The 23,512-nt window shown below is 38.8% G+C and overlaps 1 protein-coding gene across 4 annotated transcripts in view; it reads right to left on the bottom strand.

Moving 5' to 3' along the window:
- The window catches only part of KAT6B (K(lysine) acetyltransferase 6B), a 221,326-nt gene that overhangs the window by 68,148 nt on the left and 129,666 nt on the right, over nt 1-23,512 (bottom strand). For all 4 annotated transcript variants that reach the window (XM_011985965.1, XM_011985955.1, XM_011985975.1 and 1 more), the window contains one exon: nt 3,588-3,696. In XM_011985965.1, the coding sequence (XP_011841355.1) occupies nt 3,588-3,696 (109 nt within the window). The remainder of the gene's footprint in view (nt 1-3,587; nt 3,697-23,512) is intronic.

The raw sequence follows: 23,512 nt of genomic DNA, 5'->3' as shown, positions 1-23,512 counted from the left end.
TACGTTTTGGGATCCCTTTGATCATTATGAACAGTCTCAATTGAATCCCAGAACCAACAGACTCTTCTGAGGGTGAGAAGGCAGCCATTTCCATAAGGTCAAGTAGGAGTCCCAGCTAATCTGTAATTCCCACTTGAAATGCTGAACTGTGACAACAGGGCTCACACCATTATTAGAGGGTGCTGTTGAGGCATGCTATCTATTGTTTTCTTTTTTCCTTAGAATTACCAAGGTGTCAAAACAGAGCCTTAGAATCACAAGAACCGGCCGGGCGCAGTGGCTCACACCTGTAATCCGCTGAGGCCAGCAGATCACGAGGTCGGGAGATCGAGACCATCCTGTCTAACACTGTGAAACCCCGTCTCTACTAAAAAAAAAAAGATACAAAAAATTAGCCGGGCATGGTGGTGGGTGCCTGTAGTCCCAGCTACTCAGGAGCCTGAGGCAGAAGAATGGCATGAACCCGGGAGGCGGGGCTTGCAGTGAGCAGAGATAGCACCACTGCACTCCAGCCTGGGTGACAGAGCGAGACTCCGTCTCAAAAAAAAAAAAAAAAAAAAAAAAAAAAGGCCACAAGAACCCCCAAACTCCCTAAAATGAACCATATTTAATTTTGACCCTTCAGTTTAAAGAGGAAAAAACAACAAAGTCTATTCTTCTGATCTATCAGATGAATAAATATCTACAAAGCACGTCCCTGAGTTAGGAACAATAGTTTTTTTGACTAAAGCAGCCAAATCCAGGCTGGCACAGCACACTCAAGGGAAGATTAAGTGAACTTCAGCACTACAGCCGGATCCCATTGCAGAGTCCAGAGAAGCACTCTGAGGCATCCTCTATCCTCAACAGAGACATGATGACCCCAGGGCTTGAATTTCTGCCATGACCCACACTTTGGCCCCAAAGCCTCTGGCTCTCTCCACTTGAAGACTGGCTCACAAAGCCTCACCAGCCACATAAACTCTCTGGACAGTATCCTCAAGTCATTATTCTCCATTTGTTAAAAGAGAAAACAAGAGGATATTTTTGAACAGAGAAAACATAACACTGTACCTGAACACCCCTGGCTTTACCCTGAAAAAGTCTGAGCAAAAAGTAAGAAACACCAGGGGAAAGAAATTTTCAGTGACCTCAAATATAAAGGAGATCAAGCTCCCCTCTGGCAGGACTTCAATCCGGGAAAGACGAAGGGAGATTGATTACATCAGAAAATCTAAGATCTACCTGTTTAGAATTACACCTTTATACCCTGTGAAGGAGGCCTTGAAGTTATGATCTAGAAGATAATGATCTCGAACTTCTTATCAACTCAAGTAAGTGTATCACCAGAGGTAAGGAAATATATGAAGGGAACTTTTCTTCCCACATTTAAGTATGTCTTTAATCTGTCTAGGCACCCAGACAAAGAGATCCTAAGGAAATAAAACAGGGAAGGGTATTTTTAAAGTACCACCTTAAAAACCACAAAGGGTAAACCCTAGACAAGTGAACACCACTAAATTGATCAGGCATTTACACAAAAGAGTAATTCATTCAGAATGAGCCTCATGAGAAAACCCAAAAGATAACGACAGAGTCAGAACTGATGAGTGAGGCACTACCTCACCAGCATAAAACAGGGATATCGTAGGGCTGAAATGTATTAAACTGAACATACAAATAATGTTTCCATGCCCTTTTGTCACTATCCATGATGCCATGGCCACGTAAAAGAATTTTAATGAATCTGTAAAGCCTATCAAAAAGACTGTCAGAATGCATTTTTCAAGCAGGGTTTGAAATGTCTTATTTCCAAGGCTCCCCCTTCTAGTCAGCACCTGAAAGCTGCTGAACTACAAAGGGCCTATCAAGTTAAACCTTCATATAAGGAATAAGAATCATTACACAACACTTCATTCTCAGTATGAAACATTTCTTCTATCCAACCATCAAGCAGCTGTCATAAGTGATGATAAGATTTTAAATTACGTGCAGCAATCAAGGATAACAATATCAAACATGCTAAACCATAACACAGCTGACATTTGTAGTACACTTACCATAGTTCTTGCAGACCTTGTGCCAGGCTGTTTACTTGTGCCCTCACATTTCACTCCCATAAAACCCAAGAGGTTGGTGCTGCCATTATCTCTAATTTTCTAACGAGGAAACAGGGGCTCAGAATGGTCAAGTAACTAACTCAAGGTAGAGGAACTGGGCCATGGCTGGCTCTTGAGTTTGCTCCTAGCCAGTACATCTCAAGACTTCCTAAACAATAATTAGCTATGGTGTTCTGTTGGTTTTTGTTTTTGCTTTTTTTTTTTAGAGATTACTATAATTAGAGAAATAGTCATGAATTTTAAAATAAGACTTTGGAGAAAAAAGTTTGGGTAGTCTGGGAAAAAAATTTGAAGATTAACAGAAAAGGTTTAATTTTTACTTATTTTTTGCTATTAATTTTTAAAGATGGGGTTTCACTCTGTTGCATAGGCTGGAGTGCAGTGACAAGATCATAACTCACTGTAATCTCAAACTCCTGAGCTCACACAATCCTCCTGTCTCAGCCTCCCAAGTAGTTGGGACTACAGCACACCCAGCTAATTTGTGTGTTATTTGTAGCAACTGGATCTCACTATGTTGCCCAGGCTGGTCTTGAACAAATGATCCTCCCACTTAGGCCTCCCAAAGAACTGGGATTACAAGTGTGAGCCACCGCACCGGGCCAAAAAATGATTAATCTAAAAAAATCTAACAACTACCACACATAAACACATATATGTCTATATGCATGCATACATGTGTGTATATGTGTGTGCACACATGTATTACCTAGGCAAATATGACCTGTTTAACAATAAGGAAGATTGGCTAATAAAACAAATTAACGTTAGCACAGTTTGCCTTTAAATTTCCATTATGAAACTGGAGGAATGGCCTTAAAATCTTACGAGAAAAAGGCAGAGGTAATAGCTACCTTGAAAAATTTGAGGTACTGCAATTTGCCAAGAGTCCCTACCCAACAATTCCTTGATTTCAATGTCACCTTCTGTACAGACTACCCTTTTCTTATCTTATTCCAGACAATATGAATTTCTTTCATGCCTGATGACTTATTGATACTATCATCACAGTTTCCAGAACATTGTCTCTCTCATTTGAAGTCACACAGAGCTGGGCTGTAATATTACATTTCAGCAGTAGGTGTCATGACCTGAAACACTGGAGACCAAAATACTTCTTGAGACTTCAGGTTATATTAAGAGAAAATAAGCCAGTGATTCCAGTTGTACTCAGCTTGAAAGCTCAGAATTCTCTACACTGAATTTACCTATAATGCAGACATCTCCACAATGAATTACCAATGCTGGTATAAAATAAAAGCTTAATCATAAACATGTATAGTATTATATAAGCATATATAATATCCATATGTCAGTACTAACATACTCACGCTTTTTTCTCTATTCCTTTTTATTTTAAAATTTAAAACCCATGCTATAACCATATAATTGCCTTAAATAACAATACAGTTTTAATAGAGAGATAAATAGCATGAAGTTATGATAATGGGAAGTCATTGTACAACACATAGGAAAAACACAACTTACCACTACTGCCACAATCTGCACAAGAGAGGAGTTCTTCTGGTTTCTTTTCACGATTTGATTCTTTAGTCCCCAAACAGAAGCTACATATTGGAATGGGATCAGCACGTGGCTATGATAAAATTAAAATAAAAAATACTGTCACTTTTCCATTTCAAAATTAAAAACATTAAAATCAAAGCTTCTTACATTTTTCACTTAAAGCTTCTTCTTTCTTTAACAAAGAAAAACTGCTAAATAACATATTTAAATAAACATTTTCTGCTAGTAAAAAAACTCATATTATTTTTGAGACGGAGTCTTGCTCTGTCGCCAGGCTGGAGTGCAGTGGCACAATCTCGGCTCATTGCAACCTCCGCCTCCCGGGTTCAAGCGATTCCCCTGCCTCAGCCTTCCGAGTAGCTGGGACTACAGATGCGCACCACCACGCCCGGCTAGTTTTTTGTATTTTAGTAGAGATGGGATTTCACCATGTTGGCCAGGATGGTCTCAATCTCCTGACCTCATGATCCACTTGCCTCAGCTTCCCAAAGTGCTGGAATAAATCTCTTAAATTATTTGACACTAAAGTATTACCTGAATACATTTCAGTATAATGTATGACTCAGAAGTCATTTTTATTAAACAAATGAAATCTAATACCTTTATATATTATATAGCTTGCCTGAAATGAACATAATTAAGGATTCATTGGACATTTCAATTGTTCCCATTATCTATATGCCTACAATAAATTATCCATTCAGCATTATAGTCTACGAATATCATGTATAGGCTGTTTAAACTTATTAAATGTTGTAATGCAGGTTGCTATTATTCACTTACCAAATATTTGACATAAAATATCTGTATGTTTTTAGGTGACAGAATAATAGAATGAGCAGGATTCTGTGGGATCACTTGAAAAGGTCATTATTATCAAGGGTTTTGTGGCATGAAGGTCTTCAAAAGTAAACCACACCACACCAAACAAAGAAGATAAACCCTCAATCTCTGACATTCCCACTTTATTTATTTATTTATAGACAGAGTCTCACTCTGTTGCCAGTCTGGAGTGCAGTGGCGTGATTTGGCTCACTGCAACCTCTCCCTCCCAGGTTCAAGTTATTCTCCTGCCTCAGCCTCCTGAGTAGCTGCGACTGCAGGCGCGTGCCACCACACTCAGCTAATTTTTGTATTTTTAGTAGAGATGGGGTTTCACCATGTTGGCCAGGATAGTCTCGATCTCTTGACCTCATGATCTGCCCGCCTCAGCCTCCCAAAGTGCTGGGATTACAGGAGTGAGCCACGGCGCCCAGCCTGACATTCCCACTTTATATAAGAAACAACAAAACATTTGTCTAGTCCCCAACCACCCTTTAACTCTCGTATGAAAATTGCTTTTAATAATGTATAAATCTACATACATTTTAGTATCTCCATTGTTATTTACTACTATCAGCAATGCTAGTATTCCCATCCATAGGAATAGCTGACTGTGCCTACAGATCTGGTCACATTATTTTCAACAGCCAAAACTACGAAAACTATAATTTTACCGCATATTCCAAGCCTTCACACGTGTTGTCTGCTAGCCATCTGAATGTTACTATGATGTCTCTCTATTTGAATCTCATGAATCAAAAATTCAGAGCAAGAACATCCAACATAATCACAAATGTTTTTAAATGTAAATTAAAAACGAGATTTTGCTAGGTCTAACTCTCTAAATATACATCAGCATAGAATAAACTTCATTTGTTCAGCCACTCTAGCCCAAATGCCTAATGCATTTCCTGGTGCATAGTAGGCACTCAAAATATATCTGCTAACTGAATACATGAAGGAAATATATGCTAGTTAAGAACAAAAAAAATCAATGGTAATAATGATTCCGACAAATGCCTTGGTTCCTTGTGACAACATGTCATCAAAAACAGAAAATCATCTCATGACCAAGCATTTACAAAATTGTTTAATATGACTGCTAATCTCATCTTACAAGGGCATTCACTATCTTCCCTTTACTTTCAGCTTAATTTGTTCTTATAACATGCACAGGCTTTACATTCTGAGGTAGCTATGCAAATGTATTTTTGTAGCCCCAGTTAAAAAGTGTATTATAAAACATTCTGTACTAGAAAAACCAGAAGAGACAAGCTATAACAAATTGGTCACTGACTCTAGCCACAGTTTTTTAAATGCCAGATAATCAGCACTGCATAATTATGGATCCATAGTTATTACTTGCAACTGCTCAACTGCAGTACCTTGGGAACACTTTTGTTCCTTTAAATAGCAATTAAAAGAACAATCTGGCTTTAAAGTGACAACATTCCCCTGATAGATTCGAGCTAAAACCCGGTCCTCTTACTAATGGGATTCCTGCTTTCATTTGATATAACAATGTTCAAGCTACTGCTGCCATCCTTGCAGTGATAAATAATTTACAGAATGTCACATATCATTCATGCAATGAAACAAATCCAAATCTCCAATCCCATTTTTCTTTCCCAGATGAATTTTTAGCTGTGAGAGAGACATGGCCATCAGCCAGCATTCATGTTCATTTTTCGTTTTTTAACTAAAGGTAACACAAAGGACAAAGGTTGCTAGTAGTTCATGGCCAGAAAGACTGATGTCCCGCGCTCTGCCCAATAATAGAAAGCATAGATGTTATCACTTCACGCTACATTCAAGTGAACCCCGCCATGCTGATGTATGCTCACAACCATTTATTTTAAGGATAACTATCTCACAATACTCTATAAAACCACTGCATTACACAGAAATGTCTGCCCTGCTGAATTATTGATAATTCAAAGCACTTTTTGCTAACCTCAGTGTAGCCAAGTCTAATTAACTTTAAAAAATTGTCACTTGTACGAAATGAAACTTTTACAGTAACGCAAGTAAATGGGTCACAGGATTATTATGATTCACTGTTCTCAATCAGACTACATATAAACTGTTTTTTAAAAAGTCCTTTATAATAAAGTAAAATGGATTCCAGTCAGAAAAAGATCTGAGTAAATGAAAACTTGATTCTATACAAATCTACTACAAGTAAGTCATATTTAAGATGTTTGAAAATGATACCAAAAATCTCCAAATTCTTAATTCCTTTCTTTGAAATTTCACAAAGGCACCTAACCTGTTGATCACATTTTCCCATCAACAAGCCTGAATATTTTAAACTAATCCCAAGAAGGAATGCTCATGAATAAGTCTAAAGATGAATACATCCAGCAAACTGTGCTCTGGAAGGATCTCCTTGTCTCCCATGCAATGGCCCTGGGGCAGCTGCTAGGCTAGAGGCTGCTCCTGTACTGTCTCATTTAACTGTCTTAACAATCTTGCCTGGTATGAGTATTATCTCCATTTTAGAAAAGAAATTGAGTATCTAAGAAGTTAAGCAACAGGCGCGTGCCACTACACCTGGCTAATTTTTGTATTTTTAGTAGAGATGGGGTTTCACTATGTTGGCCAGGATGGTCTCGATCTCTTGACCTCATGATCTGCTGTGTAGAGCTGTACTCAAACACAAGTCTGTCTTCACGAAAGCCCATTTCTTACTTCGCTACCTCCCCTCCATTCCTCAGGATAACGAATGTCTAAAATTATCTTTCCATCAGTGGCAATAACTCTTGACTAATGTGTTCGTAATCTATTCCATACAATTTCTCCCATGACCAATGGCATATGGTTTTAAAAACTATTAAAAAGGTAATCACTAAACGCCATGGATTATTTATTAATTACTATAGGCAGAAGGTACCTTTACAATGGAGAAATCTGGTGGACACTTTCTAAACCAGTATGGGACAAAGTGACATCATGTGCCTTCTAAGTGCCTATCCTGAAGGACTGAGCACCGCCTATATAGTATTATTGCCAGAAACACTTATCCTAAGTCCAATCATAAAGAAACAATCAGGCAAATCCAAATTGGGTGATATTCTCTGTAACAACTTTTCCATACTCTTCAAAAAATGTCAGAGTAAGAGACTGTTTGGGGTGGACACGCTGGGTGTCTTCATCCAGGTGAAAGCGTTAGATTCGTTCTTGTGGTTCCGGAGTACCAAACTTACACCAATATGGGTTATCATAGAGAGCCTTTCCAACAGAGCTGTCTAGCAATGGAATGGATTCTTTTTTTTTTTTCTGTTTCATTTACTTAGTTTTTATTTTTTTAATTGTGGTTCAAATGGCATTAAGTTCACAATACTGTGCAACCATTACCACCACCTATCTCCAGAACTCTTTTCAACTTGCAAAACTGAAACTCTGTATCCACTAAACAATAATTTCCCATATTCTCTTCCCCCACCCCAGGAAATCACCATTCTACTTTCTGTCTCTATGCATTTGAGTATTCTAGCTACCTCATATAAGTGAAATCATACGGTATTTGTGGAATGGATTATTCCTGAGGCAATAAGAGGCCCCTATAATCAAGTGGCCATGGAGAGACTGGATGGGCCCCATCAGGATGCTGAGGACACAACAGTATACAATTTCACCTCACACAATTTGGGGATCTGGGACTCTTCAAAGATTCCATCCAGATCAAATATTTCGATGGTTCTAGAGTTAATCTCTAAGGTCTTTCCCAGTTCTAATTTTTTATTGATTCTATAATACTTAGAAATTTTAACAGTCTTCAAGACCTTTGATCTCAAAATAAGATAGCCTTTTCTAAGGAAATATTCTTTAAATATAGGACAATGCATTTCTGAGAAGCTTTATTTTACTTTATGAATACTTCTGTTTCTGCCCAGAAGGAAACTATATATTTGTTAGCCTTAGTCTAAGTAACTGGACAAAAATAAATGAAAATTCCTGCACTAAATCAGAGCCAGGAGTATTTAGACTCATATCCTCCTCCTGACAATGACACAAAAAGGGGTTTTGTAAGCCATTTCCATGGTATCTGTTCACAATGATCAGGGATATATAGCCCTCTCTCTCCATAATCCCCCATAGATCCATACTTCTTAAGTCATCTACATCTTTCATGAGACTGCTGAAAAAAATACACCATTTTAGTAATCCCAAGTGTTAAAAACAAAACAGTTCAGCATTTTTCATTCATACGTTCATACTTGCACCATAGAAAGACCCAGATTTAAACCCTGCTCTCTAAGCCTCAGGTTTCCTCATCTGTAAAAGTGCACAATAGTGTCTGTGTTGTCTGGCTCTCGGGTTGTTAAAGTTCAAATGTGAGTGAGTGTGGAAAGTATTTTGTAAACTACAAAGTTCTACTCAAATATTGTGAGTATTGCAAAATTTTATTTGGCTATAAAAACAGAAAGAGCAAACAAACAACTTCAAGTCCTTAATAAACATCAGAACAAATGAATTATTCTGGAGTTTAGAATTACTCTATAAAAGACTTTCATTTTCTGAGCCCCCATGATGAATATTAATCTTAGAGGATTTTTTTAAAGAATGAATTAATCAGGGAGTACAGGAACAGAGTAGAAAATGCCTCCACTGAGAGCCAAAAGGCCTGCAACTATTTAATAAAAGGAAAACTCAAACTAAATGAAAAGAAAAAGATATCAGAGAAAGAAAAGCATAAACAAATATAAAATATTAAATGAATAATACCACAAAAGCAAACAAAGATGAATACTGGCTGGGCACAGTGGCTTACGCTTGTAATCCCCACACTTTGGGAGGCCGAGGTGGGCAGATCACCTGAGGTCAGGACGTTCGAGACCAGCCTGGCCAACATGGTGGAACTTTGGCTCTAATAAAAATAAAAAAAAAAAAAAAAAAAAAAAAAGTTAGCCAGGCATGGTGCTGGGTGTCTGTAATCCCAGCTACTCAGGAGGCTGAGGCAGAAGAATCGCTTGAACCCGGAAGGAGGAGGTCACAGTGAGCCGAGACCGCACCACTATACTCCAGCCTGGGCAACAAGAATGGAACTCCATCTTAAAAAAAAAAAAAAAAAAGACTTTTCTATATCTCTTTAGTTTGCACTCCTTTGTTATACTGTACTGAAATGTGAAGTTTAGGAAATGCTTTACTGTTTATCACAATGCTTTTCTCAAGTCCCATATATGAATGCTATGCCACAGGCCACCTGTCTAACGTCACCTAACTAGTGAGATGGAGGAACTCCAGCCTGCTGACGCCAAGCCCTTCACTCTCTGGCTTTCCCCATGGTTTGTCCCTCCTTTCACTTGGAGCTTGATACACCTCAGCAGAAAGGCTGTCCCTGACCATCCTCTCTGAAACTGTACTCCACTGGCACCACTCTAGAATCTCCATACCCTTTTTTTTTTTTTTTTTAAATAAGGAGACACCACTCGCTTTGTCACCCAGGATGGAAAGCAGGGGCATGATCAAAGCTCACTGCAGCCTTGATCTCCTGGGGCTCAAGTGATCCTCCTGCCTCAGCCTCCCAAGTAGCTGGGACTATAGTGGCGCGCTACCATGCCCAGCTAATTTTTTAACTTTTTATAGAGATGGTGGTCTCGCAACATTTCCCAGGGCTGTCTCGAAGTCCTAAGCTCAAGCAATCCACCCACCTCGGCCTCCCAAAGTGCTGGGATTACAGGTGTGAGCCACTGTGCTCGGCTCCACACCTTGGCTTTATTTTTCTTCACTGCACTCATCATTAACTGAAATATTGCATCTCATTTATTTGTCCGTTTCCCTTACTAAACCATAAGTTCCATCATGATGGCAGACACTGTTCATTTCTGTAGCCCCAGCTTCAAAGTATATCTAGGGAATAAATGAATAAACAAATGAACAAACTGCTCTGAAGTTGGGAACTGGTTTCTCCAATTCACAGGTCCCAAAATATTGTCAACTGTCTTTTATTTTCATATATATCCTCAATGACCACAAACATTACATGTCAAGAAACCATCAATGGCAAGGTGGGTTCCACCACTGTTTAATCTGAAGCCTTTTTTTACTCTGACACACATAATAAATGACATTTGTGTTTGCTGTATATTTCCCTGGCCATAAACTGACAAGACGGGACCAAAATTTAAAAATCAGTTAGGAGGAAAATTATCTGCCCAGTATTATTAGGGCTTGCTCAGTAATAGTCACTATAGGCTGTAATAGTCACTATATAAGATAGATTATGTAGTCAGTAATAGTCACTATATAAGATAGATTTGGGGCATGACCAGTTGCCAGCACCTAGTTGTAGTGGCACTCCCCATCCCCAGTTCCACCATTTCTTTCCATCTCTAGAAAGAATATAAGGTTATTAAAAAAAAAAAAAGAAAGAAAGAAAGAAAGAAAAAAAAAAGAGTCGCTGGTTGTGGTGGCTCACGCCTATAATCCCAGCACTTTGGGAGTCCAAGGCAGGTAGATCACTTGAGGCCAGGAGTTCTAGACCAGCCTCAACATGGTGAAACCCTGTCTCTACTAAAAAAAATACAAAAATTAGCTGGGCATGGTAGTGCGCACCTGTAGTCCCAGCTACTCTGGAGGCTGAGGCAATAGAATCACTTGAACCCAGGAAGGGGAGGTTGCAGCAAGCCAGGATCATGCCACTGCACTCCAGCCTGGGCAACAGAGCAAGATTCTGTCTCAAAAGAAACAAAAATTAAAAATTTTTAAAAAAAAGAAAAAAGAAAAAGAAGGAAGCCAAGTAAAATGAATACTGCAATGGTAACAAAATTGTAACAAGACTACGTATCTGTTTAGTCTTTTTAAATTTAATTTTCATTTCAATCTATATTTATTTTGAGACAAGCTTATGAGACTGGCTAATTTTTTTTATTTTTGGTAGAGATGAAGTTTTACCATGTTGCCCAAGCTGGTTTCGAACGCCTGGGCTCAAGTGATCCACCTGCCTCAGCTGGTGTTGGAATTACAGGAATGAGCCGCCATGTCCGGCCTGTTATAGTCTATTTTTAAAAGAAAAAATATTTTACAAATGTTGGTGCCTTACTACTGGTAATGAATTATTGTCCACAAACTTCACAACTGATGGCACTGCAACAAAGGTTGAAAACTGCTTCCTGTTGTTACTAAGGTTTTTTTGTTTGCTACTTCAGAACTCTATTTGATACTTACCTAATAAAGGACTAGACTTTATTTCTTGCCACTTAACCCACTTACGCAACTGATGTCTGTTGGAACAGATCAAGCCCGCTCCTAATTAGGATAGAGATCACGCACACTCAGGATTTTCCCTCACAGCAATCTGCTTCAGATATGGTCTTCAGAAACTCACTAACTCCAAAAGTAGGGATTTCCTGTGATGATCTAAATCATCCTATTTTTTTCCAGAGCGTTATTTTGTTCCCGTCTGCATCTGCAGTAACAGTAACTATGGTCAGGACAGCCATTCCTCCACGGGGAGGTTCATGCCCAGCACTCCCTCAGAGCAGCCCTGGGTCTACTTCACATCCTTTGGGGTACAATAGAACTCTGTTTACGACAGGTCTATCGCCCTTTTCTCTACACTCCTGCCCCCTTTTGTTTTATTCCAAGGCTATTCTTGCAATTTCATCATGAATTGGACATAAGTAGACACCAAACAATTTTTTTTCCAAAAGATAATTGGAGATATACTTACTATAAGACTTTACACAGGCAACACTGTCATCATAATTTTACTCTCCCTATATAGATTTTTATTGTATCACCTCCCCTGCTCATTATACTTCTCTGTGGGTAATTGGTTCTGTGAGGGAGTACTATATCATCCCCACTGGCTCTGTGGATTGAGTATCTGTATTACTCTGGGCAAAAGGATTTATTATTGTTAATGTATGGAGATCTTGAATGTGACTGCTGTATTTTTACCTCCTTGTCACACGATGAGGGTGCGCCATATTTTAAGTGACAGAAAGGAAGTAGGAAAATCTAATAAAATAAAAATATTCAAAAGCATCCCTACATATATCCCTAAAATACATCACTTCTTTTTTCATTTAAAGAAATCATTTAGAAACAAAAAAAGATATCAAATGACCACACAGTGGGAAAGTCCCATGATCAAAGGCTGACTCAGAAGTATAAAATAATAAAGCCTAGCCACAACGGAGTAAGAAAAGAGAAGGAAAGATTTTCTAAGAACATCAGCCACAACAGTTTTGAATTGTGTGGAGTTAATTGAAATGCTCACACTGTATCCTGTAGTCTAGAACTTGTTCTAATTAGGCAGGTGTGCCATTTATAAGAGTGCTGATTACGGAAAGTGATTCCATTGGAAGGAAGCAAATTAATCCTGCACACTGCATTTAACAATAGCATCTCATTTGTGTGGTGTGTGTTTTCTGGTTTTTCGAGGTTTTTTTTTTTTTTCTTTTTCCTGGCAGATGAAGCCCACAAATTTGTTTGGGGGTGGGCGGGGAGGGGGAGAACATTCATGAAACAATTGCTTGCCCCAGGGCCTTCAGTGTCTTATCTGGACAGGGACTTTCTCTCCTCCACTTCTGCCATTAGAAACGGCAGATATTGCATTTATCTTCTTAAGAGGGACCAAAGTCTGATTCAACACAGCTGGAAATTCAACACATGGTTACAGGAAGTCTGTTTAGGATTTACAAACTATTCTCTTTGGCAAGTATATCATGATATTAGCAATATAAACCCTACTCTGGATTTAGAAAAATGGAATTTTAAAATCAACTTACATTTAAGTTTCACAAATCTTTAGTCATTCCTTTTTAAAAAGAAAATTAACAAAGTGCCTCTCTAGTGATTCCCAGCTTCAGTGCTGCAGGAAACTAGACTGGAGCAGGGCCAAACTTCAAGACTATAATTTATTTAGGCATACAAAAATTGACAGGGATGTAAATAGAAATTCTGTCTTAAAGACAGCAAGAAAAACAGAATAGGAAAACTTGGGCACTAAATTCTGAAAACAATGCAAGAACTGCCGTTGGTAGAAATTCTATATTGTAATTCATCTCTATGACTTGGGAATGTTTTCCAAGTGAGGCTAGAAGCATAATAGTAATGCACAGATTAAAGGATAGGCATAAAAACAATTTACAAGAAACACAAGCAACAGCTGATACTCAGTAGAGCTGCATATCAGCTAGAGGTAGCTAGGAGCTTCTGCAGTTGCCCCAAGGCATTCATTTTAATTTAGATATCGTGCTACAAAACCCTGCCTAGGCACACTGTGAACTGAATGTAGACATTCTTACTATCAATCCTGCCAAGAGAAACCTGCTCTAACTGCTCAGGAGACACAGGCAACTCAATTGAATGTAATCAGATCCAAACAGGAAAGTAGAATGAGGAGATGGGACATAGGTAAGTGGTTATTAACAAGCTAGAAAAGTCACACACTAGTCGCTTTCTCAATAATATTATCACCACCACCTCTGACAATTCCCTGCACTCACAGAGATTTACATGGCAGTTGAGATGTTATGTGCTATTCAATAAGTTACTAATATTTACTCAGCAACCAAAGTATGCCAAGCAGAATATAATTGGTACTCCAAGTGCTTGTCCTCACAGAACCAATAAAAGTAGTGTAATTCCATTACTACACTTAATTCTCAATTGCCCTCTGGGCACACAAACCATCTGGTGTGCAGAATTTCCATGCTCCTGACTTCTTTTGTTTTCCTTGCTTGCAGACTACCTCTGACCCTTTCAATTGCAGTATTCATAAGCAGTAGGAAAAGAGGATTATGTGGATAATTACTACCTGAAGGTCAAGAGCTCTGACCTTGTTTTTTGGAGTTAATTCTGTGCAGCAGAAGACTCATCCTTAGACCCCCTTTGTGGTAGAGTTTCTAAGTCTCCTTATGCTTTAGGCCAGGCACCACCCTGGGCACTTACATGAGCATTATCTCAGACAGACTCTGCTCCCTGGCACCACAGCTTCACTCTAAGGTGTGTGGGAACTGCACAAAACTGAAGCCCCTCCCCGCATACTAATACAAGCTGCAGCAAGGCCAGGAGAAGAAATGCCAGGCGTGATAGGCTTTCCTCCGAGGGCGAAGATTTTAAACTTAATTTCCTGGAACTTTACAAGTCTACAGAAGCCTACTAAGGGTAAACAGTAGAAAGAAGGAAGAAAAAGCCCATTATTTTGGTGAAATTGGTAAATTTTTGCATATCTTAAATAGCTTAGTACATGGTGAGCTCACGGAAGGAGATCCTTGTTTGGTTTAATCTTAATTACTACATATAATAAAGAACTATACACACAGTAGATGTTTGATAAATATCTGTTGAATATAAGAATGTAACATTTCTCATACTTGGTACTTTCTTATCACTTTCTAAATTACACTGTTCAGCATATAAATGGTAAATAAATAATAATAGAACAGCACATGGTTATGGGGGGGAAATACACACTTTAAATGTTTGTGCATTTAGAACCTTCATATCTTCCCATTTACAGTTGGTTTTTTTTTTTTTTTTTTTTGAGACGGAGTCTCGCTCTGTCGCCCAGACTGGAGTGCGGTGGCTAGATCTCGGCTCACTGCAAGCTCTGCCTCCCAGGTTCACGCCATTCTCCTGCCTCAGCCTCCCGAGTAGCTGGAACTATAGGCGCCTGCCACCTCGCCTGGCTAGTTTTTTTGTATTTTTTAGTAGGTACGGGGTTTCACCATGTTAGCCAGGATGGTCTCGATCTCCTGACCTCGTGATCCGCCCGTCTCGGCCTCCCAAAGTGCTGGGATTACAGGTGTGAGCCACCCCACCCGGCCTGTTGTTTTTTTTTTGTTTGATTGGTTTTGTTTTTTCAGCCAGGAGCGGTGGCTCATGCCTGTAATTCCAGCACTTTTTTGGGAGGCAGATCACTTGATGTCAGGAGTTCGAGACCAGCCTGGCCAACACAGCAAAACCCCATCTCTATTAAAAATACAAAAATTAGCCAGGCGTGGTAGCACACGGCTGTAATCCCAGCTACTAGGGAGGCTGAGGCAGAAATGTTTGAACCCAGGGATGGAGGTTGCAGTGAGCCAAGATCATGCCACTGCACTCCAGCCTGGGCAACACAGCAATACTCGTCTCAAAAAAAAAAAAAAATAACCCAAATATAACAAACAAAAAGGGTTTTTTTTCAGTTGTGGCAAAATATAAACAACATAAAATTTACCATTTTAACCATCTTTAAGCATACAGTTAAGTGGCACTGACTACATTCGCATTGTTATACAACCAAGTTGAGGAATATTTTACATGCAATGAAATGTACAGTTTGATGAGCTTTGAATAAATGCCTACACTGGTAACCCACACCCCTATCTAAATACAGACCACTCCATAACCCAGAAAGTTCTCTCCTGCTACTTCCCAGTCCATACCTTTCCACTTCCCTTCCTAAGCATTCACAAATCTGATTTCTATCACCACGATGATTAAGTCTGTTCTAAAACTTCATTTAAATGGACTCAGACACTATGATTTTTTTGTGTAGGGCTTCTTCCACTCTCCAAAATATTTTTGACATTCACATATATTGTTGTATCCATCAGCAATTCATTAATTTTTATCACTGAGTAGTATTTTATTGTAAATATATAAAATTTTATTTGTTCTCTCTATAATTGATTAGCATTTGTCTTAAGTTTAGGGCTAAAATTTTAAAAATAGCTATGAACATTCTTTATTTTTTAGAATATGTGCTTTCATTTCTCTTGATTAAATACCTAGGAGTGGAACACCTGGGTCATTAGATGTGGCTATATGTTTAACTTTACTAGAAACCCCTAACTAGACTGATTAAGAAAAAGAAAATGCAAATTACCAATATCAGGAAGTAAGGTAGAGATATAACTACAGACCATTAAGACATTAAAATAATAGGAAATATTATTAACAACTTTATGCCAATAAATTAGACAACAGAGAAGAGAAATGGACTTCACTGATAGACAAACTTAACAAAATCAACCCAAGAAGAAACAGAAAATCTGAATAACCCTAAATCTACTACAGAAAATGATTCATTATTTAAAACCTCCCTAGAAGAACCCCAGGCCCGGATGACTTTACTGGTGAATTATTTCAAATATTTAAGAACACAATGCCAATTTTACATGATCTATTTCAGAAAACAGAGGAGGAGGAAATATTTCTCAATTGATTTTATGAAGCCAGCATAATTCTGATACCAAAATCAGATGAAGATATTATAAGAACAGAAAATTGAAAGTGCAATCAATATCCCTCATGAACATAATCCCCATTATAAAAAGTTTTACTTTAAAAAACAAATCACCTTTACTTAGGTATAATTACATTGAGGTGTAATTTACTTGCAACAAAACGCAACCTTTTAAAGTTTGGGCAGGCTGGTGGGCACAGTGGCTCACACCTGTAATCCCAGCACTTTGGGAGGCCGAGACGGGCAGATCACTTGAGCTCAGGAGTTGCAGACCAGCCTGATCAACATGGTGAAACCCTGTCTCTATTAAAAATACAAAAATTAGCTGAGTGTGGTGGCTGTAATCCCAGCTACTCAGAAGGCTGAGGCAGAAGAATCTCTTGAACCCAGGAGGTGGAGGTTGCAGTAAACCAAGATGCACCACTGCACTCCAGCCTGGATGACAGAGAGAGACTCCATCTCAAAAAAAAAAAAAAAAAGAAAAAAAGAGTTTGGGCAAATGATACATCCATGTAATAATCCTAACAATTAAGACATAAATCCCTCTCTTCACCCCAAAATGTTCTCCTGCATTCTCATCCCTTTTCAGACCCAGGCCATCACTCATCTGCTGTCATGACAGATTAGTTTTGCCTGTTACAAAATTTCATATATGAAATCATACAATCTGTACTCTTTTATGACTTAACCTTACACTTGACATGTTTTTGAGATTCATCCATGTTGTTGCATGTGTGAGTAGTTTATTCCATTTAATGCTACTTAGTGTCTCATTTTATCAATATACCTAAATTTGTTTATTCATTTACCTGCTGATAGACATCTGAGTTCTTTACAGTTTGGGGCTCTATGAATAAAGTTCATATGAACGTTCATGCAAAAGTCTTTTTTGTGTACATGTTTTCATTTCTCTTGGGTAAATATCTAGGAGTGGAACTGCTAGGCATATGGTTAAGTGTGGGTTTATTTTATAAGAAACAGGCAAAGTGTTTTCCAAGGTGCTTGTGCCATTTTACACTTCCGGTTGCACTTGGTATTGTCAGTCTTTTTAATTTTGGCCGTTCGAGAGAGTGTATGGAAGTATCTCATTGTGATTTTAATTTGCATATCCTTGATGACTAATGATGTTATGTTTTCATGTGCTTAATGGCCATTCATACATCTTCTTTTGTACAGTTTCTGTTAGAATCTTCTGCCCATTACAATGGTCACTGCAATATATTGTCAGACCCTCTTTCAGTGAAAAACCTATTGTCCCAGCTACTGAGAATGCTATGGGAAAGTACTCAGCTATCACTCCCTCCAGGGATTGCCTCAGCTGCAGAGAATCACATTGGCCAAGACATATCCTTCCTAGCATGGGTCATATCCAGTGATACAGGCCCACATTACTGAGTGATGCAGAAATAAAAAGGCACCATCAGGGCCCAACTCAGAGTAATTCCGAAGGTCCAATTCAGCTTCAGAGCTAGCTGTGAATTCATCCAAGGCTGTTCCTGGGCCGCATCACTGCTCAACATCTCCCTCCACCCAGTGCTGCTTTGTTGCCCTCCTCCTCAAAAGCCTTAATACCAAGGGCATCCCTTACTAAATATCCCACATCTGAGCTTTATCTGTAGATGCTTCATGAGGAACACAACCTGTAACACCCATTGTTTAATTGGGTTGTCTTATTAAGTTGTAAGAGTTCCTTACATATACTGGATACAGGTCCTTTGTATGTATGTATATAATACATAAGATGCAAGTGTTGTGAATATTTTCTCCCAGTTTGTGGCTTCCCTTTCCATTTTCCTACCAGTTTCTTTTGAAAAACTTCAGTTTCTAATTTTGATAAAGTGCCATTTATCGATTTTTCTACTTTTTGTGTTCAATCTAAGAAATTTTTACCTATCCCAAAGTTGCAATGGTTTTATCCTATATTTTCTTCTAGTTTTATAGTTTTAATTTTTATATGTCTATACACCATTTTTAGTATATTTTTGTGTATGAGGTGAGATAAAGGTCAACATTTATTTTTTTCCCCATATGTATAACCAGTTATTCCAGGACCATTTGTTGAGATTTTCTTCTTCCCACTGAATTAGCCTTTCAACTTTGTTGTTCTTTTTCAAAAACTTTTTAAACTATTTCAAATCCTTTGTCACAAATTTATTCATCAGTGTCCCAATTTTTAGGGAAAAGCTTGTTGGGATCTTTACTGGGCTTGTTTTGACTCTATAAATCAGTTTGGGAAGTACTAACATTGTAACATTATTCAGTCTTCTATGAACATGGGACATTTCTCCATTTATTTAGGGCTACCTTAATTTCTTTCAATAATGCTTTATAGTTTTGGGGGTACAACGACTTTGCCTATATTTTGTCTAATTTTATCCCTATATATTTTCATATTATTTGATGCTATTGTAAATGTTATTTCAGGTTCTGAATCTTCATTGCTACCATACAGAAATGCAACTTTAAAAAAAATACTCATTTTGTATCATAGGACCCTGCTAAATCCTCTCTAGTTTGAGCAGCTTTCTTAAAGATTCCTTAGGATTTTTGAGACAGATGACCATACGGTCTAAAACTAGAGACACTATTAGTTCTTCCTCTCAATCTGCATACCGTAAGAGATAGTACTAGTACTATCATTAATAATACTGTAAGAGACATTATTATTCCTCCTCCCAAACTTTCATTTCTTTTTCATACCTTGTTGCACTAGGAACTCCAGTACAATGCTGAATAGAAATGATGAAAGGGGGATATTCTTGTCTTATTTCTGACCTTAGGAAGAAAGTATTTAGTCTTTCACTGTTAATAATGACATTAGCTATAGCTTTTTTTTTTTTTTTTTTTTTTGGTGACAGAGTTTCGCTCTTGTTGCCCAGGCTGGAGTACAATGGCGTGATCTCCGCTCACTGCAACCTCCGCCCTCCCGGGTTCAAGCGATTCTCTCGATTCAGCCTCCCAAGTAGCTGGGATTATAGGCTTGTGCCACCACGCCTGGCTAATTTTGTATTTTCAGTAGCGATGGGGTTTCTCCATGTTGGTCAGGCTGGTCTCGAACTCCCCACCTCAGGTGATCCGCTCACCTAGGCCTCCCAAAGTGCTGGGATTACAAGCATAAGCCACCATGCCCAGCCAGCTATGGCTTTTTATAAATGTCTTTTATCAGGCTGACAAAAGTTTCTGCTATTCCTAGTTTGCTAAGAGTTTATATCATCAATGGATTTTTAGCTCTGTTGATTGTTTTTCCTTATCTTAATAAGATGATCATATGTTTGCTTCATGTCACAATATGAAATCAACTGTATTTCTGGATAAACCCTTTTCTAGGTAAAACTCAAAATGTATTATCTTTTTTATGTATTTCTGGATTCATTTGCTAATTTAAAAGAAATCTGTGTTTATGTTCATGAGGAATGTTCCATAGTTTCCTTTTCTTGCAATGTCTTTGGTTAGTTTTTATTTTATTTTTTGAGACAGAATCTTACTCTGTTGCCCAGGCCAGACTGCACTGGCGCGGTCTCAGCTCACCGCAACCTCCGCCTCCCAGGTTCAAGTGATTCTCCTGCCTCAGCCTCCTGAGTAGCTGGGATTACAGGCACCTGCCACCATGCCCGGCTAATTTTTATATTTTTAGTAGAGATGGGATTTCGCCATGTTGGCCAGGCTGGTCTCGAACTCCTGATCTCAAGAGATCTGCCCGCCTCCCAAAGTGCTGGGATTACAGGTGTGAGCCACAGCACCCAGTCAGTTTTTGGCTAGTTTTAGTACGAGAGTAAAGCCAGTCTCATAAAATGAAAAGGGATGTGTTCCCTCCTCTTCTATTTTCCTAAAGAATTTAACATTTGTATTGTTAAATGTTTGATAGATTTCAGCACTATTATGTTGTCAGTTGTCTGAGTCTGGAGTTTTCTTTGTAGCTAAGTTTTAAATTATGAACCAAATTTCTTTGTTGGCTATAGAACTATTCAGATTGTGCATGTGTGCATGCATGTGTGTGTGTGTGTGTGTGTATGTGTTGGTGGTAATTTGGGCATTCCAGAAATTTTTATTTCATCTCAGTTACCCAATTTTTTTTAGCATAAACTTGCTCATAATATTCCCTTATTATCCTTATTATGTCTTCAATGCTATCTCCTCTCCCATTCCTGTTATTGATAATTTGTGTCTTTTTCTTTTTTATTAGTCTAGCTACAGATTTCTAAATTTTATTGATGTTTCAAAGGACCAACTTTTGATTTCTCCTATTTACTTGTAAATGTTATTGGCAGAAAATGTTGGTTCTAACATAGACATCTTATTTGGTATCATCTCTATCATTACCATTATTCTTCTAATTCAATAGAGAGAATCATGTGACTGTTCAGAGCAACATTCCCTTTTACTTGGATGTAGAGGATCTGCTCATTCAGCCCTGGTGATGTGCCACGTGTACACCACTCCTGGGATCTGGGGGTGTGGGTGCAGAGATAACAGCTAGCATTTTAGTAGAAGAAAATTCCTACCAAGAATTGCTCTCCAGACAGTGGTTTTTAAACAGGTGTGAAGAATCTTAACCTGATTCTGATGAATTACCCATGGATCTTCTAAAAAAAATGTACATGCCTAAGTCTCACCCACAGACTTTGACTCAATAGGTCTGGGATTAACTTAGGAATCTTAATTTGTAACCAATCTTCAAGAATTCTGATGGTATCCCAACTTTAGAATCACAGCTCTGAATCATCAGAACACTGGACAGTTTATGCTAAGAAGAGTCTAAGGAGTTGGAGAGAAAATACAGAGCAGTGAGGCGACCAAGAATTTGTTGCCTACCACCTAATTTAGGGACCCAAAGGCATAAATGGGCTTAGGTACGTAAACATGTTTTAAAAGTGGGGGAAGGACTGGGTGCTGAGGTGCACACCTGTAGTCCTAGCTATGGAAAGACTGAGGTGGGAGGATAGCTTGAAGCCCAGAAGTTTGAAGTTACAATAAGCTGACTGCACAACTACACTCCAGTCTGGGTGACAGAGCAAGAACCTCTCCAAAAAAAGAAAAAAAAAAAAAAAAAAAGGCTGGGCTTGGTGGCTCACGCCTGTAATCCCAACACTCTGAGAGGCTGAGGCGAGCGAATCACGAGGTCAGGAGTTCAAGACCAGCCTGACCAACATGGTGAAACCCTGTCTCTACTAAAAATACAAAAATTAGCCCGGCATGGTGGCACATGCCTGTAGTCCTAGCTACACAGGAGGCTGAGGCAGGAGAATCACTTGAATGCAGGAGGCAGAGGTTGCAGTGAGCTGAGATGGTACCACTGCACTCCAGCCTGGGCAACGGAGCAAGACTCCGTCTCAAAAAGAAAAAAAAAGTGGGGAAAAATATGTAAGTGTAATTATGAGTACATATAGCTTTAAACTCCTCAATGTGAGCGCTATTTTGTTGATTTTAAAGTAATGCATACATACACATGGTTTTCTTTAAACATTCCACACAGTACAAAGACATTTTAATAGAAAGTAAGTGCCCCTCACATTTGAAGGTCTAACACCTTCAAATCCTGTCTCCAAAGGTAGTTATTGTAACATTAAGACACTTTCATTGATAGCCCTGGTACACACACAAATAACACCTTAAGAAAAGAAGTTGCAGCATACTATACCCAGTCTCATCCTAATTGATATTGATGTTATTACCACTCATTTGTTTCTACAAAATGTACACATGTACACTTCCATGTGCAAATATACCTACAGGATAAACTCCTAGAAGTGAAATTGCTGGGTAACAGGACAGGCATTTTAAACTGCGACAGGTTGTATCACTGTATACCTCTAACATATTTTATCAAATTTCTTCCCTTTGCCAATTTGGTTGTTTAAAATCATACCATAAACTTGTTTCTCAAATCAACTTTAAAAAACAGACTCCGGCTGGGTGCGGTGGCTCACGCCTGTAATCCGAGCACTTTGGGAGGCTGAGGCGGGAGAATCACGAGGTCAGAAGTTTGAGACCAGCCTGGCCAATATGGTGAAACCCCATCTCTACTAAAAATACAAAAATTAGCCGGTTGTGGTGGCACGCACCTGTAGTCCCAGCTACTCGGGAGGCAGAGGTAATTGTCCTTAGCCCCTAGTATGTGATAATACAAATAAAGCTGTACCTCCACAAGCATCCATAATTCATGGTTAATATCAAAGAGCAGTGTTCCCATATATCCTCACAGACTTTACATTGGAGGAAACAACTCCAACAGCGGTAGAAGTACCAACAAACATGCAGAGGGTAGTAAACCAAACTCTGCTCTCCTCTTCCAGTGATCTTTCAAGATCAGCACAGGAAGCACACCATCTTCACACTAAAAAGATAACTAAAGCATGATTACAAGGGGACTGATTGTGTGTGTGTGTTGGGGGGGGGGTATGTTAAGAAAATAAAGGGGCTGGGCACGGTGGCTCACGCCTATAATCCCAACACTCTGGGAGGTCGAGGTGAGCAGATCGCCTGAGGTCAGGAGTTCAAGACCAGCCTGGCCAACATGATGAAACCCCGTCTCTACTAAAATTACAAAAATTAGCTGGGTGTAGTGGTGGGCACCTGTAATCCCAGCTACTCAGGAGGCTGTGGCACGAGAATTGCTTGAACCCAGGAGGCAGAGGTTGCACTGAGCCGAGATTGTGCCATTGCACTCCAGCCTTGGTGACAGAGTAAGACTCTGTCTCACAAAAAAAAAAAAAAAGAGAGAGAAAATAAATGGTGCATAATTTATTTGAAACCATCAGTTAAAAGGAAACTCTCCATGTATGTTTGACAGATCATTGGAAATTACAAGGGCATGGAAATTTTTTACCAGTCTATAAAATTACAGTATTCCTTTACATATTCAGTGTCACAACAAAGAATA

The sequence above is a fragment of the Mandrillus leucophaeus genome, unplaced genomic scaffold (assembly GCF_000951045.1).
Source record: "Mandrillus leucophaeus isolate KB7577 unplaced genomic scaffold, Mleu.le_1.0 Scaffold1077, whole genome shotgun sequence".
In the NCBI taxonomy this organism is placed as follows: domain Eukaryota; kingdom Metazoa; phylum Chordata; class Mammalia; order Primates; family Cercopithecidae; genus Mandrillus; species Mandrillus leucophaeus.
Note: the sequence above shows the minus strand (reverse complement) of the source record. Positions and strands in the feature narration are given on the sequence as shown.